Source organism: Triticum urartu, chromosome 1 (assembly GCF_003073215.2).
Source record: "Triticum urartu cultivar G1812 chromosome 1, Tu2.1, whole genome shotgun sequence".
NCBI lineage: Eukaryota > Viridiplantae > Streptophyta > Magnoliopsida > Poales > Poaceae > Triticum > Triticum urartu.
Genome location: NC_053022.1, coordinates 65,272,539 through 65,288,119, shown reverse-complemented (window position 1 = coordinate 65,288,119; position 15,581 = coordinate 65,272,539). Strand labels below are relative to the sequence as shown.

Sequence of the window (15,581 nt, the reverse complement as noted above, 5' to 3'; positions counted from 1 at the left end):
TCACTAAAAAAAGTAAACTAACAAGCAACTATAATGCATATATATATGAAGCAGAATTTTTTTATAATGTATATAATATAATGTTTTACATAACAATTGCACGTATAAAAATCATACCTATTAAACTTCCGGTTGCTATTTATTTGAAAAGCTTCATTCTTTTAGTATTCTTTGAAATGAAATCTTCAATGATATCCTCGTAATCAATTTTCTCCAACACTTCACTCTCAAGTGCTATTGTGGCCAAATCATTGAGTCTTTGTTGTGTCATAGTAGTATGCATATAGGACTTCAATAGCTTCAACTTAGAAAAACTTCTTTTGCCGATGCAACTGTCACAGGAATGGTCAACATAACTCTATATGCAATACTTGCATTGGAAAAACAGTCATGCCACTCTAATGAAGACACGAAGTAATGATCCCTGTAAAAAATTAATTCGAAAATTAGGAATTATGAGTAGGAACCGAAGTTAATAAAAAAAGGACTCGCTAAGCACCTGGAGGCTGGAGTCGGTCACGGATCGATCCAATGATGCAACGAGCCAACGAGTATGAAATATAGGAGAGGAAGTCAGGAACAGGAAGGCCTGATGAGGCGAAGGCGACGAGACGATCCGTGGATCCCGTTTCTAGTAGCATCACCGGATCGCCGACGCGACGGTTTCGCGATCGAGAATAGGGCCTGATCGAGAGTTCGAGACGATCCCGATTCTCGATCGTAGCCTGTAGTGTAGCACAAAGATCTCATTTTTCTTTACGGACGATCTGTTTCCATCTTACGATCGTTTTCTAGGAACTGTTTTTCCATCTTACTCACGATCTGTAGCCTATAGGGTAGCGTAGCGCAGCGCTCGATGGTCTCAAGACATAGCCACATAGGCCCAGCTCCAACGCCTCACGGTCCAGTGTGACCTTGATCTGGAATTTTTTTTATAAAAAAATACTAGGTCTACATATAAAATTTGGGGGCCCACAAAATTATGGGCCCTATGCGGGCCGCACATTTGGCACAACAGTGGGCCCAGCCACTGACAAATATAAAGTGGAACCCTATCTACGAATTTTTGCTATATATGAGATGAATGCGGCAGAGCAAGAATATTCGCTCATTGCAAAGAATAGTATGTCGATGATTCCTGGTCTTGGAGTTGGGAGAAGAAGGGAATATTTACGGTCCGGTCTGCATACAAAATGTTGGTGGCAACAAAACTTTGTCGTGAAACTTGGCTCAGGGAAAGGGCAGGAACTTCTGGTTCAGAAAAAAAAAACACAAGGAGTGGACAAATACGTGAAAGGTATATGTGCCTGCAAAAATAAAATACTTTCTTTGAAGACTAGCACAACAGTCACTTCCTACAGCGGATATTTTACATCATCTAAAAATTCCTCAAGCTAGTAGCTGCAGATTATGCGGAAGCAATGACTCGTGGAGGCACTTACTTCTTGAATGTAATATTGTCACGTTGTGTATGGGCACTCGAGGGTCGGAAGCTTGTCGATGTACTTATGAACACTAATGAACCGGATGCCAAGAGGTGGATCTTTAGTCTGATGGACGAGCTACCACATGAGGTTTTTGTCGGTATCTTGGTTACCATGTGGCCATTATGGCATGCTCGGAGAAAAGCTATTTATGAGCAAAATTTTCAAAGTCCTCAGGCCACTCACCATTTTATCTTAAGGTATATTGATGAGGAGCCCCGCTTCGGTACCCCCCCCCCCCCCTCACAAAACGTATGAAGGGTAATGTTGACATTTGGCAAATGGTATCCACTTACATTTTTTTTTGAGGAAAGGTATCCACTTACATATGTATATGTATTGTGGGTACATACAGAGGAGTAGGCTCTGCCTGCACTCGGCCCATTCACATTTTTTCCCTTTTGCTCATTTACATTTTTTCCCTTCTTTTGAGACTCAAAAAATATTGCGCCATTTAGGATTCGAACATGTAACCATGTACTTTAATCCTGACCGTCACCAGATGGAACAGAAGGCTTGTTGTGTTTAGTTCTGCTTCTTTCTCTTCTTGTTGTGTACATTTCCGGTTCAGGTTCTTCGGAACAATTTTTCTTTTCGTTTTTTCATGCATGGTTTCCACTTGATTTTTTTTCCTTTTTATTTTTAACGACATTTTAAAATTTGTGAATCTTTTAAAAATTCATGAAACATTGGTCAAATCCTCAAACTTTTCCTAATTTGTGAACATTTTACGAACTAGTGAACTTTTTTCGTCTTCATAAAAATTTAACTCATGAACAATTTTGAAATTCGTTAAAAAATCAAACTCGTGAACTTTTTAAAAATCCATGAACTTTTTTCCAAATTTATTATCTTAAAATTTAAATCATAACAATTTTCAAAGTCGCAAACTTTTCCGATTCATGAACTTTTTAAAATTTAACTCATGAACAAGTTTTGAATTCGTGAACTGTTTTTCCAACTTGTCAACTTTTTTCAAAGCGAGCGAGCCTGTGAATCTGGCGAGCAGACGAGCGAGCTGGCGCAATATTGGGCCACAGCCCTTGCGCGCGAGCGCCAACTTCCTAACCGACACTCAAAGCGTTGACTAGGAGTTCCCCAGATAGATGTCGCCACACACAGGAATTTGTTTGAAATTTCAAAAAGTTCGCCTTTTCATATATTGTTAGAAAATATACAAATATCCAAATTTCAAAAAATTGTACAGAAAATTCAAAAAACAATGTGACTTTAAAAATTGCTCAAAATTTCAAAACATGAACACTTTTAAAAAAAGCGACCAAAGTTTTGAAGACGAACAACTTGTGAAAAATACAAACAAATTTGGAATTTCAAAAAATTCATCAAAATACAAAATATTTGTGAATTTTCTCAAACATTTTTTGTATTTGTGTAGAATTCTTTAGAAAACACGAATATATTTGAATATTCCCGTATATATTGTTAGTTTCTGGACAAGTTTAAAAAAGGAAACCTGTTGGGCCAAGGCCTAATATTTTTTTACTATTTATTTTCTTTTTATGTTCTTTTTCGTTAATTCATTTTATCTTTTGTGCACTTTATTATTCTTTTTTAAACCTGTTCGCAAAAATAAATATTATTTGGAATATAAAAATAACAATTTTAAGTAAATGTTTTATATTATGATTTTAAATTATTTATTCATTCAAAAATTAATTAACTTATTTAAAAACATTTATTGTTTTCAATTTTGGCGCTTTGTATTTATTAGTGTTATTAAATACTTAGAATAATAATTTTAGTTACCTTTTTAAATTATGATTTTAAATAAAAAGTTTCTTTAAACCTAGCATGGATGCCTACAATGGGTATGCCCACCTGCTTGCAAAACTTGGGCCATTTCAAGAATGTCCAAAGAAAAAACATGTTTAATATACGGTGTCCGGGTACACCCATTGTTTCTTGGCATGCGTTAAATGACTCTTTTTTTGGTCTTGTATGACTCATTGAGGGCATCATGCCGTTGTTTTAGTTTTTCACAAATTTTGCAGTTTCTAGATTTTCAACCATATCCATGGTCAAACCTACATGGTGTCTGAAATCTTTCAAACCTAACATGGATACGGTGTCGGAAACCGTTCAAACTTGATAAGTATGTTTGCCATAGGCATGGTGACCTGGTTGCAAAAGTTAGGATCATTTCAAGCATGTCCAAAAGTAGACCTTGATTAACGAAGGGTGTTCGGGAAGACCAGAAGGCTCGGTCTGAAGGCATGTCGTTTCTCGACATCCTTGAAGTGACGCAATATTTTTCTCGCCTTGTATGACCAATTTCGCACCATGCGAAGTTGTTTGGGTTTCGACAAAATTGTGCATTTTCTGAAGTTTTCTCGGTCAAAAAGACCAACAAATGTTTTGACGTGTCGCAACTTGCATATTGTTGTGGAGCATCCTACGGTCATCCCCATGGACCTACCATCGTCTCACCAAGTGCCAAGAGGACCTATGGCACAAGCTAGAGCTAGAGCTCTCGAGACCGAGGTGACTTCCTTCCTTAGTGATATCACACATGATCCACTCAAGACATGGCTACTACCAGGAGGACCCTCCCGAAGATGCACGTGAAGACGGACAAGTCCCCAAGTTCACGGATGAAGAGAACCAACGGAAGGAGTCAAGAGCAGCTTCCAGGACCCAGACATCCCGCCATAACCCCAGACATCCGGCCCCTGGAGCGTCCACCACGACAACCGCCTAAGCTTTCTTGGTCACCAGACAGAGTGAGAACTACTCAGCTTGCTTTCTTTCCCTAGCACACACTTATAAGTGCCTATAGTCCCCGGACATCCGGCCTCAGCTCGAACATCCGGCCAAGCCCGGAAATCCGGCACCCTCCATCCCGAATGCATCAAGACCAACCCCGCCAGCCCGGACATCCGGCCCCTCCAGCCCCTCGCAAAAGCCCGGACATCCGGCCTAATGCCCGGATGTCCGGCCTCCCCTGTCTGCGCATAGTGTAGGGTCGAAGCCCATGTACCCCTTCGCCCCCTAGACTATATATACTCATCCTCCTCCCTCTTTCTAGGGTCAGCGTTGTGATAGCTCATATGTGAGATAGAGCCTCGCTCATCCATCCGGATCTACTCCACCGCGAGGGACCGTCACCTCTTCAGAGAAGATCCACTTGGATTCAAGACCCCTAATGGGAAGACCCCAAGACCTCCTCACGGAGAAGAATCGATTACCTATGTATCGTCCCTTGTTGGATTCGGACTGTGTGATCTCTATGTGTGCTCGGATCTAGCATATGTGTGACCATATCTTGTTGGTTTGAGTGTTTCCTCTCTTTCCCTTCGTGTTTTCCCATTATGTTCTTCGTGTTCATCACAGTATCCACTCCTTTCGTGAAAGATCGGCCCTCTTCGTGTTTAACCCAAATACTAATATTTTTGAAAAAAAGGTGAAAAGATTATTTTAGTGCACACATACACTCCCTGTTATTAAACATATTACACTTTTTTAACAAAACTGATCGAATTGGAGCGACGCCCATTCGACCCGCGTGAGCGACACCCATGCTCGTGTTTCGCTACAGGGATACATAGCAGCGCCCGGCCGCACCATAACAAATATGGTCACTCCTCTCCATAGCTTTCGCAGAGTTGATCATGAAGTGATCAACTCCATGAGTTCATGATCACTTCCTGAAGTACCGCTCAAACATAAAAGTTGATCATGAAGTTGATGTGAAGTCGGAATGCAGCCATGGCACACCATGGACGGACTTTTCAAGGTCGATGATCAGAAGAAACTCCAATACTCCCTCCGTCTAGGTGTATTAGGCATCTTAGGAGGTGCACTGCAACCTAGGCACGTAGAGATTGGGCTAGCAGAAAAAAAATGAATCGTAGAGGAAGCCGATCACACTATTCCTTTCTCAACTGAAAACATGCTATTAATTAGGAGACCTCTTCAAATCCAAATAGTGTGCTGCATAAATTGCTTGCATTGGTCCTCCAATTAATAGATGGTGTCTAACTAATATGCATGCAAATAGTGTTGCTCCTATGTGCCTTAGCATTTTGAGATTATTTTATTTTCGTTAAATGCCTAATGCACCGAGACGGAGGGAGTAGTAAGTGCAGTAGCGCTGCCACTAAGCTAAACCACACCTTCAATGATTGGTCTCCACTGACGCCCAGTCGTCCACGGCTCATTGGTGGTGCTGTGGAGTCGGCGAGGGGAGACGCACCAAAACCCACAAGCTTTTGGCGGCGCCGAACCATTGTCTATTTAAATGTACGAGTACACGTGAATCATATTCATATGCGTGTTTAACTAATTTTCATCAACAACCTAAGAATGATTTCACCCGAATATAAAAATAAAATAAGAACCAATGATTCAACTCCTCCAATGCATACCAGCTCTCATCACCATGGCATATATGCCTAGATGCATGCTTTAGGAATCCATTCGTAGGATCATTGGGATTTTAGTTGGCTAATAATCCATCTCTGGAGCAGCTGTGATCCAGAGTGACCACTGATTAGTTTGAGGCATGGCCCCATGCAGTTTTTTGAGCATGCTCGAATAATTGCGAAGCAGAAAGAGGCCGGCATCGTCTCACCTTTTCCATCCTCAACAATTCTGGGGAAAAAGAATCAGGGACAAACAAAACCCGCCAGAGTGGTTGCACTAGTAGCTCTATCTCGTCCTAACTCCACCCCCTCGCACGCCCTCAAAATGAGGGAATGGGAAAAGAGAGGAGAGGAAATGACTAGCCATAACCATGCTACTAGCCCATATGCTTCATCATGCACTAATAAAAAATTGAAGTATTGTCGAATCACATCATTCATTGGGCATCTAAGCAGATACTGTAGAGAGAATTTTTCTCTTTATCTATGTTGATAAAGAAGTATTGGTCTCGCCATGGGAACCCATTTCCTGATGATCACAAACACCACTTCTCCGGATGATCTACAAATGACGCAAACGCTTACTTAATTGAACGGCCGACGCGCCAACAGTACATCCACTGTTCAATGAAGAAAGTGAGCCGCAGCTACTCGTAGCAGCTAGTATAGGGTGGTTGGACCAAGGACGGCGCAGTAATTGATTGCTAGCAGTACTGTTTTTTTCTACAGAAAAAAACTTCATGCACAAAAGTTTTTCTTTTTTTTGCGGGAAACCACACACACAAAAAAGAGAGTTGTTGCACATAAACTAACTAATTATTCTTTATACCATTATTAAGCAACCTGGTTGTGCTCATTATTTCAGGCTTTCAGCCGGCTGTGTTCTTCACTGGAATCATACAATCTCCGTGTTTCTGTTTCGTTAAGAAACAACTAATTCCTTTTGCAGTTATTATGCATCCACGGTAACCACACGCTGCAAGTACCAGCGAATTGACACCCTTGGCAGCTAGCTAGCCTCAAGGATTATAACACAAAAATGACCGGAAACGATGGCGTGAACAGTCGCCACCATGCGGATAAACATCTCATCCCGAGCCGGTCGACAGGCACGTCTATGAGCACCACACCAACTCCCGGGAAAAGTCAGGAACGAAACCGAAACGTCGCACGCCCAGAAAAAAGGGAGTACCTAAAACTCATCTAGATGAGATATAATTTGGTCTCATTCACTTGAAAAACAAAAACATATAACATCCATGTCAGCACACACGCATCTTATAGTATCACATTTAATGGCTATAAAAGATAAATGAGACCAAACTATATCTCATCTAGATGAGTTCGAGCAAAACTGCAGAAAAAAGGCAAAGACTGTTAGGCAACTACCACCAGTCCACCACATCGCCCATGAGAAAGCGAGACTGTTAGGCGACTCATCACCACGTCCACGTTACCGTCACTCCCAATCTTTTTCAATCAAAATCCTAAACGGCCCGTGAGTTGAATTCCCAACAGCCCACATGCCTGGAGCAGTGCGCCTTGTCCTCGCGCCCTCACCCACTTTCGGCTCATCTTATGTGAGGAGGCACCCAGCAGGAGCGGATCCGCGGAAGGCTTCCGCACCACATGCGCCAACTTGTTCGTGAAAAGCTCGAGGCGGCTTTAAAAGGTGGGCGATATGCTTGATATCTTAATAACGTGCTAATGAGAGCACTCCATGCAAAAGCAGAACCACTACTTGTACTAGGCAAGAATAAGGAACCTCGCCTTGCTAGCTGTGTTAGCTAGAGTATAGTACGTGCTTAATCAAAGTGGGAGGGGCATGATGATGCATCTAATCATGGAAATCGTGCTGCTTTGGCTAGTGTGGAAAATGGGGCCAGTGATGTTTTATAACACTCTAACGTGATAATAACACTCGCGCTGATCCATATTAACAGTCGCTGCTTTAGAAAACACGCCAAAGCGTAGTAGTACCATATATTTATAGAAAACAGAATGAATTTACAAGAAACTTACTACAAGCAATGGCAGCATTAAGTGCAGGTCAACACACCCGCCTAAAGCTAACCACTCACAAGACATTTGGGTATGATCTCCACCTGCTCCCTGACCGTGGTTGCTGCCCTAGATTTCCAAACACTCTGGCATTTCTTTGCTTCCGTACCCGATACATATCATGTTTTCACGGTACCTGCTTCGGGCAGAAAAAACAAGCTCGTCTAGTAAACCGGCGGTTATTTCCCGGATGCGGGATCTGCTAGAGATGCTCTGATGAGGATACGGAGCGAATCAACCCCTCATCCGTCCCTGTTCGTGATGTTTATCCTTGCACTCATCCACCAACCTCGAAAGACACCGGGCGATAGAGCCGCAGGAGCCGAACTTTGCTACCACTGTGGTTAGTCAAAACGAGAGAGAGAGGCCTGCGAATCGAATGACGCACCACCAAATCACGAAAGCAGGGCGAGCACGTACCGGTTTGACTGGCGTGGAAAATCAAATTGGGGCGGCCGGACGGGACAGTGGTCTACTAGTGCTTGACCCGGAAGCAAGGGATCCTCCATATAAAATCAAAGCAGCGCTCGCTCTCGAGAGTCTCCACCCATCATCATCACCTCGCGTGCTGCCGCTCAGCTCAGACAGTGACGCGGAACAAAACGTCTCGATAGCATAACAAAATGCTGAATTGGTCACTCCTCGCTAGCACGCAACCGCAACCACTCGCCGCCGCAGCGTACCGCCACTCGTACCGTCGTACATGTCTATCTCTTGCTCTCGTATATACGTATATACATTCATTCTTGTTTAGAAACATTCCGAAAGATTGAACCGGCATATCATCTTAACAAAATCGTCGCAGACACCTTTGTCATCGAAGCGAATATCTGCTCCCACTGAAAGCACAGTTAACCATCCAACCATCGCGTCTTCTGCGCTCTGTGATTTGCCACGCATTGATAACCTCAGCCAACTTCGCGGACAAAAAATATGATATCCTCATCTACTCATCCCGCAGTAGTAATGCGGTCACCAGTCGGGTGCAGTCCACTCCAGTCTCCACCACAGGCGCCAGCGCCACTACAATAGTGGTAGTAAATTCGTTGCAACTTGCGCATCTGCCTGCGTACTCCTGCCGAGCCGAGCCGAGCTGCATCGCCGCCATTATTCATACCTACCTTTCACACAGCTTCGTGCTGGCCGCGAATCCTTTGGCTTCGGTGCTGGTGTGTGTGTGTGACCCCTGTCGGCAGGCAGCCATGGGGAAAGCTGCCATTTGGCGGTGCTTTTGGACCTGAGCTTCTTGTTCCTTTCGACGCGCCGCTCCTCCTTTGGCTCCCGTGACCCGTTCCTCCTGCTCCACTCTTCTGATCTGCGCACTGATTGATGCCGGCCTCAGGGGAGGAGCGCCAATGGTAGCTAGGGAGGAGAGATCGGGCGGCGGGGAGCTCTGATCTGATCTGCTGCGGCGCGTGGTAGTAAGTAGATGGTGGTGCGCCGGAGGCACGCCGTGCTTTGCTGTTTTTGCCGCGAATCTTGAAGGCGAGCCATGTCGGAGTCGAGCAGGGCGTTCAATGTGGACGGCGCCGGGCAGCCGGCAGACGGGGCGCGGGGAGGAGGGAAGCGGCGCCCGGGCGCGGGCGGCGGCGGGAGCGTGCCGTTCCACAGGCTGTTCGCGTTCGCGGACGGCGCCGACGCGGCGCTCATGCTGGTCGGCGCCGTCGGCGCGGTGGCCAACGGTGCCGCGCTGCCGCTCATGACGGTTCTGTTTGGCGGCCTCGTCGACGCCTTCGGCGGCGCGGCCGGCGGCAGCGGCGACGTCCTGGCCCGCGTCTCCCAGGTCTCCCTCGAGTTCGTCTACCTCGCCATCGCCTCCGCCGTCGCCTCCTTCGCCCGTAAGTGCCTCCGGCCACTCTATCACTCAGCTTCCAGACGCTGCCATGCAACCCGTCAAAGTTTAATAATTTCTCTGTGTCTGTGACCAATGAACTCAGAGGTGACCTGCTGGATGATCACCGGCGAGCGGCAGGCGGCGCGGATACGGAACATGTACCTGAGGACCATACTCCGGCAGGAGATTGCCTTCTTCGACATGTACACCAGCACCGGCGAGGTGGTCGGGCGCATGTCCGGCGACACGGTGCTCATCCAGGACGCCATGGGGGAAAAGGTCGGCAAGTTCATCCAGCTGATGGTGACGTTCTTTGGAGGCTTCGCCGTGGCCTTCGCGCAGGGCTGGCTCCTCACCCTCGTCATGGTGGCCACCATCCCGCCGCTCGTCCTCTCCGGCGCGGTCATGTCCAATGTCGTTGCCAGGATGGCGTCGCTTGGGCAGGCCGCCTACGCCGAAGCCGCGGTCGTCGTCGAGCAGACCGTCGGCTCCATCAGAACAGTAAGGTTCCACACTACAATTCAGAGCATTGCACTTTTTTTTGCAACAATGACAAGAATGTGTGGAACACAAATCACCACAGGTTGCATCTTTCACCGGGGAGAAGAAAGCGGTGGAGAAGTACAACAAGTCGCTTAAGTGCGCTTACAGTTCCGGTGTCCGGGAAGGCCTAGTCGCTGCCATCGGCATGGGCACCGTCATGATGCTCCTGTTCTGCGGCTACTCCCTGGGGGTATGGTATGGAGCCAAGCTGATCCTAGAGAAGGGATACACCGGCGCCCAGGTCATGAATGTCATCTTCGCGGTGCTTACCGGCTCGCTGTAAGTTCGTGATCTCCGCGCCTTTAATTCAGCTGCAGCAATCTCAGTTTCATGATTGACAGTTACTCTATCAGGAAAGAGAAGGAATGTTTAGGTTTAGCAACCTTCAATGGTTGCCGTTTCATTTAGACCTGATAAGGCAATCTTAGCCGTCCATTTTGGATTTCGTGCTGATTTTGGCAAGTGTTTGACAAGGATAAGAAACATTGGATTTCGTGCGCAAACTGCTAACCCAACTATTTGTGTAGGGTCTTATTTAGTTGGCAGCAGCTAACCAAGCGCATATCAAAGTCATTGCTGTCTTAACTATCATGAAAGAGAAGGAATGTTTAACAACCTTCAAAAGGTTGCTGTTTCATTTAGGGGGGCCTGATAGGGCAATCTTAGCCATCTATTTTTGGATTTTGTGCTGATTTTGGCAAGTGTTCGACAGTGATACGCAACATAGGGTTTCATGTGCAAACTGCTAACCCAACTATGCGTGTAGGGTCTTATTTAGTTGGCAGCAGCTAACCAAGTCCATATCCAAGTCATTGCTGACTTAACTTCACACCAATCATAGCCAGTCAGCGTAGCACGAAACAAACATTTGATAAATTTTTATGTGTTTTTGCAATCATGTTCCCACCAACTCTTTCATTGTTTTATGGAAGACCAACTATTCTTTGACTTCATCAGCTTCTCCCTGAAAAGAATTACTCGTTAGATAAATTTCAGTAAGTATTACTGAATCGTCTATGACTACTATATTTTTGTACCACCGACCAATTTTCCCTGCTCATATATCTACTTTTTGTTAAACTGGAACCCGTTAGTTTGAGAAGCTGAGACTTTTCTGTTTTGTTTATCAGAGCTCTAGGACAGGCATCACCAAGCATGAAAGCATTCGCAGGAGGACAGGCCGCAGCATACAAGATGTTTGAAACAATCAACAGGGAGCCCGAAATCGATGCATACAGCACAGAGGGTAGGATGCTAGACGACATTCAGGGGGATATCGAGTTCAGAGATGTTCACTTCTCCTACCCAACAAGGCCCAATGAGCAAATATTCAGAGGTTTCTCCCTTGCCATACAGAGCGCCAAAACCGTTGCATTGGTTGGCCAGAGTGGGAGTGGAAAATCAACAGTTATCAGCTTGATCGAACGGTTTTATGATCCTCAGCTCGGAGAAGTTCTAATAGATGGAGTGAATATCAAGGAGTTGCAGTTAAAGTGGATCAGAAGTAAAATTGGCTTAGTGAGCCAGGAGCCGGCCCTGTTTGCTGCTAGCATAAGAGATAACATAGCTTATGGTAAGGACAATGCGACAGATCAGGAAATCAGAGCTGCGGCTGAGCTTGCTAACGCCTCCAAATTCATTGATAAATTACCCCAGGTTAGAAGACCGACAAACCTTTGAATTTGCATTACTGGTAATTAGTTCTAAATAGATGAAGCAAGACTAAGGACCTAGACAATTCTATATACTGAAAGAAAAAGATGTTTAAACAATTCCGCCTCATATATTGAATCTCTGATGTTTGTGACATTCCTTAGGGTTTCGCTACTTCGGTTGGTGAACATGGAACACAACTATCTGGTGGGCAAAAGCAAAGAATCGCCATTGCCAGAGCGATTCTCAAAGATCCAAGAATCCTGCTATTGGATGAAGCGACAAGCGCTTTGGACACCGAGTCTGAAAGGATTGTGCAGGAGGCTCTTGATAGGGTCATGACAAATCGGACCACTGTCATAGTTGCACACCGTTTGACGACTGTAAGGAATGCCGATACAATTGCTGTCATCTGCCGAGGATCAATAGTTGAAAAAGGTATAATTCTGAAACATTGGTGTTTGTGATTCAAAATAGTCGTTTAGTACCTCTTACACATTATATGTCAGCAAATGCTCAGTAGCTGAAACATTTGACAATCACCAGGTCCACACCATGACCTTTTGAGGGACCCAGAAGGAGCTTACAGCCAACTGATACGCTTACAGGAAACAAGTCATGCTTCTGAGGGCGCAAGCAATCAGAACAAGTCGGGTAGGAAGAGTGATACTGGGATTCGGTTAGGCAAACAGTCATTGGTAAATCAGTCAACTAGCCAAAGGTCATCTCGGGATAACAGTAGCCATCACTCATTCTCAGTGCCATTCGGCATACCTCATGAAATTGATGTTCAGGTTGGCTGCTCGAAGAACATAACTGATGAAATACAACAGGAAGTGCCCCTCAGTCGCCTGGCATCCCTTAACAAACCAGAGGTCCCAGTGCTTATACTTGGTTCTGTTGCTTCTGCTATCAGTGGAGTGATATTCCCGATCTTTGCAATACTTTTGTCGAATGTGATCAAAGCATTCTATGAGCCCCCAGAAATGCTAAAGAAGGATGCTGCGTTTTGGTCATCCATGTTCTTGATATTTGGTGCAGTGTACTTCGTGTCGCTCCCTGTCGGCTCATACTTTTTCTCGGTGGCTGGGTGCAAGCTCATCAGAAGAATCAGACTAATGACTTTTGAAAAGGTGGTCAATATGGAGATTGGATGGTTTGATGACCCACATAACTCAAGTGGCTCAATTGGGTCAAGGCTATCGTCAGACGCAGCAAAAGTTAGGGGGCTCGTGGGTGATACACTTCAACTGGTTGTGCAAAACTCTGCAACATTAGTTGCTGGCCTGGTAATTGCTTTCATATCAAACTGGGAGCTATCTCTTATCATTTTGGCGTTGATACCACTCATCGGCCTGAATGGATGGATCCAGATGAAATTTATCCAGGGATTCAGTGCAGATGCAAAGGTATATACCAGAAATCATAAAAATGCGGATTTATTTATTTCTCAATCTATTGTGCAATCTCTATGTTGATCAGAATTAGGTAGTTACAAATACTTCTGTTATGTTGGGTCACTGATTCTCAACTATGATTGTAGATGATGTACGAGGAGGCAAGTCAAGTGGCAAATGATGCAGTAAGTAGCATAAGGACAGTGGCCTCATTTTCAGCTGAAGAGAAGGTGATGGATTTGTACAACAAAAAGTGCGAAGGACCGCTACAAACAGGAATCAGGACAGGAATAATAAGTGGTATTGGTTTTGGAGTTTCCTTCTTTTTGCTGTTTGGAGTCTACGCAGCAAGCTTCTATGCTGGTGCTCGGCTTGTCGAGGATAAGAAGACAACATTTCCCAAAGTTTTCAGGGTATGTCGTATGTTCATTATGAGATCTTTACATATTTCAGCATTCAATCATAAGCAAGCTCTTCCATTTCAATACACACAGATCAATCATACATTGCCACATAAATTCAAACCAGAAGGTGGCTAGTATCTTAACAACAGTTAGAATGCCGTGTCTGGTTAATTGTTACTTCGGAGTTGCTAAAGATTATTGTACCTTGGGCATGTTAAATTGCAGGTGTTTCTTGCTCTCACAATGGCAGCAATCGGGGTATCGCACACTAGCACCCTCACCTCAGATTCCTCCAGAGCAAGATCAGCCGTATCTTCTATATTCGCCATCGTGGACCGTAAATCGATGATTGACCCAAGCGATGACGCCGGGGTGAATTTAGAACCACTAAGGGGCGACATCGAGTTTCGGCACGTGAGGTTCAGATACCCGACCCGCCCGGATATCCAGATCTTCGAAGACCTGTGCTTGACAATCCAGTCAGGAAAGGTACCAGCCTCAACCCACAACCCAGATTTAACCTATCTCAGCTAACAACGCACAAGTTTGCCAAACTGAACCTAACTAACTATCTGCGCCGTGAACCTGTCTCTCAGACCGTCGCGCTTGTCGGGCAGAGCGGCAGCGGCAAATCGACAGCAATATCGCTGCTGCAGCGATTCTACGACCCTGACGCGGGCCACATACTTCTGGACGGGGTGGACATCCAGAAGTTCCAGGTGAGGTGGCTGAGGCAGCAGATGGGGCTGGTGAGCCAAGAGCCAGCCCTCTTCAACGACACGATCCGGGCAAACATCGCCTACGGGAAGGAAGGGGAGGCCACGGAATCGGACATCGTATCTGCCGCGCAACTGGCGAACGCCCACAAGTTCATCAGCTCACTCCAACAGGTGAGGACTCATTCTTTCATCCACAGATCGACATAGCTGCATTTCATGTTCATAATATCTCATCGTGGATTGGTCGATCATACCTGGATTTTTTTGAAATTTCTCGTCGTGGATTGATCGATGATACCTGAATTGTTTGCAGGGGTACGACACGGTGGTCGGGGAGCGCGGCGCGCAGCTGTCGGGAGGGCAGAAGCAGCGGGTGGCGATCGCGCGGGCGGTGGCCAAGGACCCCAGGATCCTGCTGCTGGACGAGGCGACGAGCGCGCTGGACGCGGAGTCGGAGCGGGCGGTGCAGGACGCGCTGGACCGGGTGGCGGCGAGCCGGACGACGGTGGTGGTGGCGCACCGCCTGTCGACGGTGCGGGGCGCCGACGTGATCGCGGTGGTGAAGGACGGCGCGATCGTGGAGCGGGGCACGCACGAGGCCCTGATCGCCGTCAAGGGCGGCGCGTACGCGTCCCTCGTCGCCCTCCACTCCGCGGCGGCGCCGTCGTCGTAGCGCCGCTCCAAGAGGGGCGCTCGCGGAATTGTTGGGGGTGGCACGCCTGGTAATTATTACCACGTTCGGTTCAGGTGTCAGCTCGCTGTGAAAATGAAACCCTATCCGAAGACCTACGCACGAACGCTTTATATTTCTTTGTTAGAAAAAGGAACAAAAAAGTTCTATATAGGAATAACAATACCCAAATATTATCTTCTATCAAAATAATCTTACTCTCTAAAATATCCAGTTCTCGCCACTGCTTGATCTAGGCATAGCAATAAGCTGTAAAAGAAAATTAACCGTGACATCTCTGATACAAAATCACGGTGTTGCCGAAACTTGCTCTCATTTCACCTTTTGAAGCTAAATAAACAAGGAAAAGTAATCTATTGTTTAAGATGGATACACATTAAGAAACAAACGCAGAAATAATGGAAGAAAAAGAG

General features: G+C 45.7%; 1 protein-coding gene across 1 annotated transcript; it reads left to right on the top strand.

The window, feature by feature from the left end:
* The first annotated feature begins 8,869 nt into the window (after positions 1–8,869).
* LOC125547660 (ABC transporter B family member 21-like) lies at positions 8,870–15,375 on the top strand. The gene is made up of 10 exons (XM_048711473.1): positions 8,870–9,765; positions 9,865–10,262; positions 10,345–10,583; positions 11,435–11,960; positions 12,122–12,395; positions 12,504–13,366; positions 13,501–13,767; positions 13,984–14,247; positions 14,355–14,648; positions 14,791–15,375. The coding sequence occupies exons 1-10, from the start codon at positions 9,420–9,422 to the stop codon at positions 15,148–15,150; spliced, it is 3,831 nt and encodes a 1,276-aa protein (XP_048567430.1). The 5' UTR covers positions 8,870–9,419; the 3' UTR covers positions 15,151–15,375.
* The last annotated feature ends 206 nt before the right edge of the window (positions 15,376–15,581 follow it).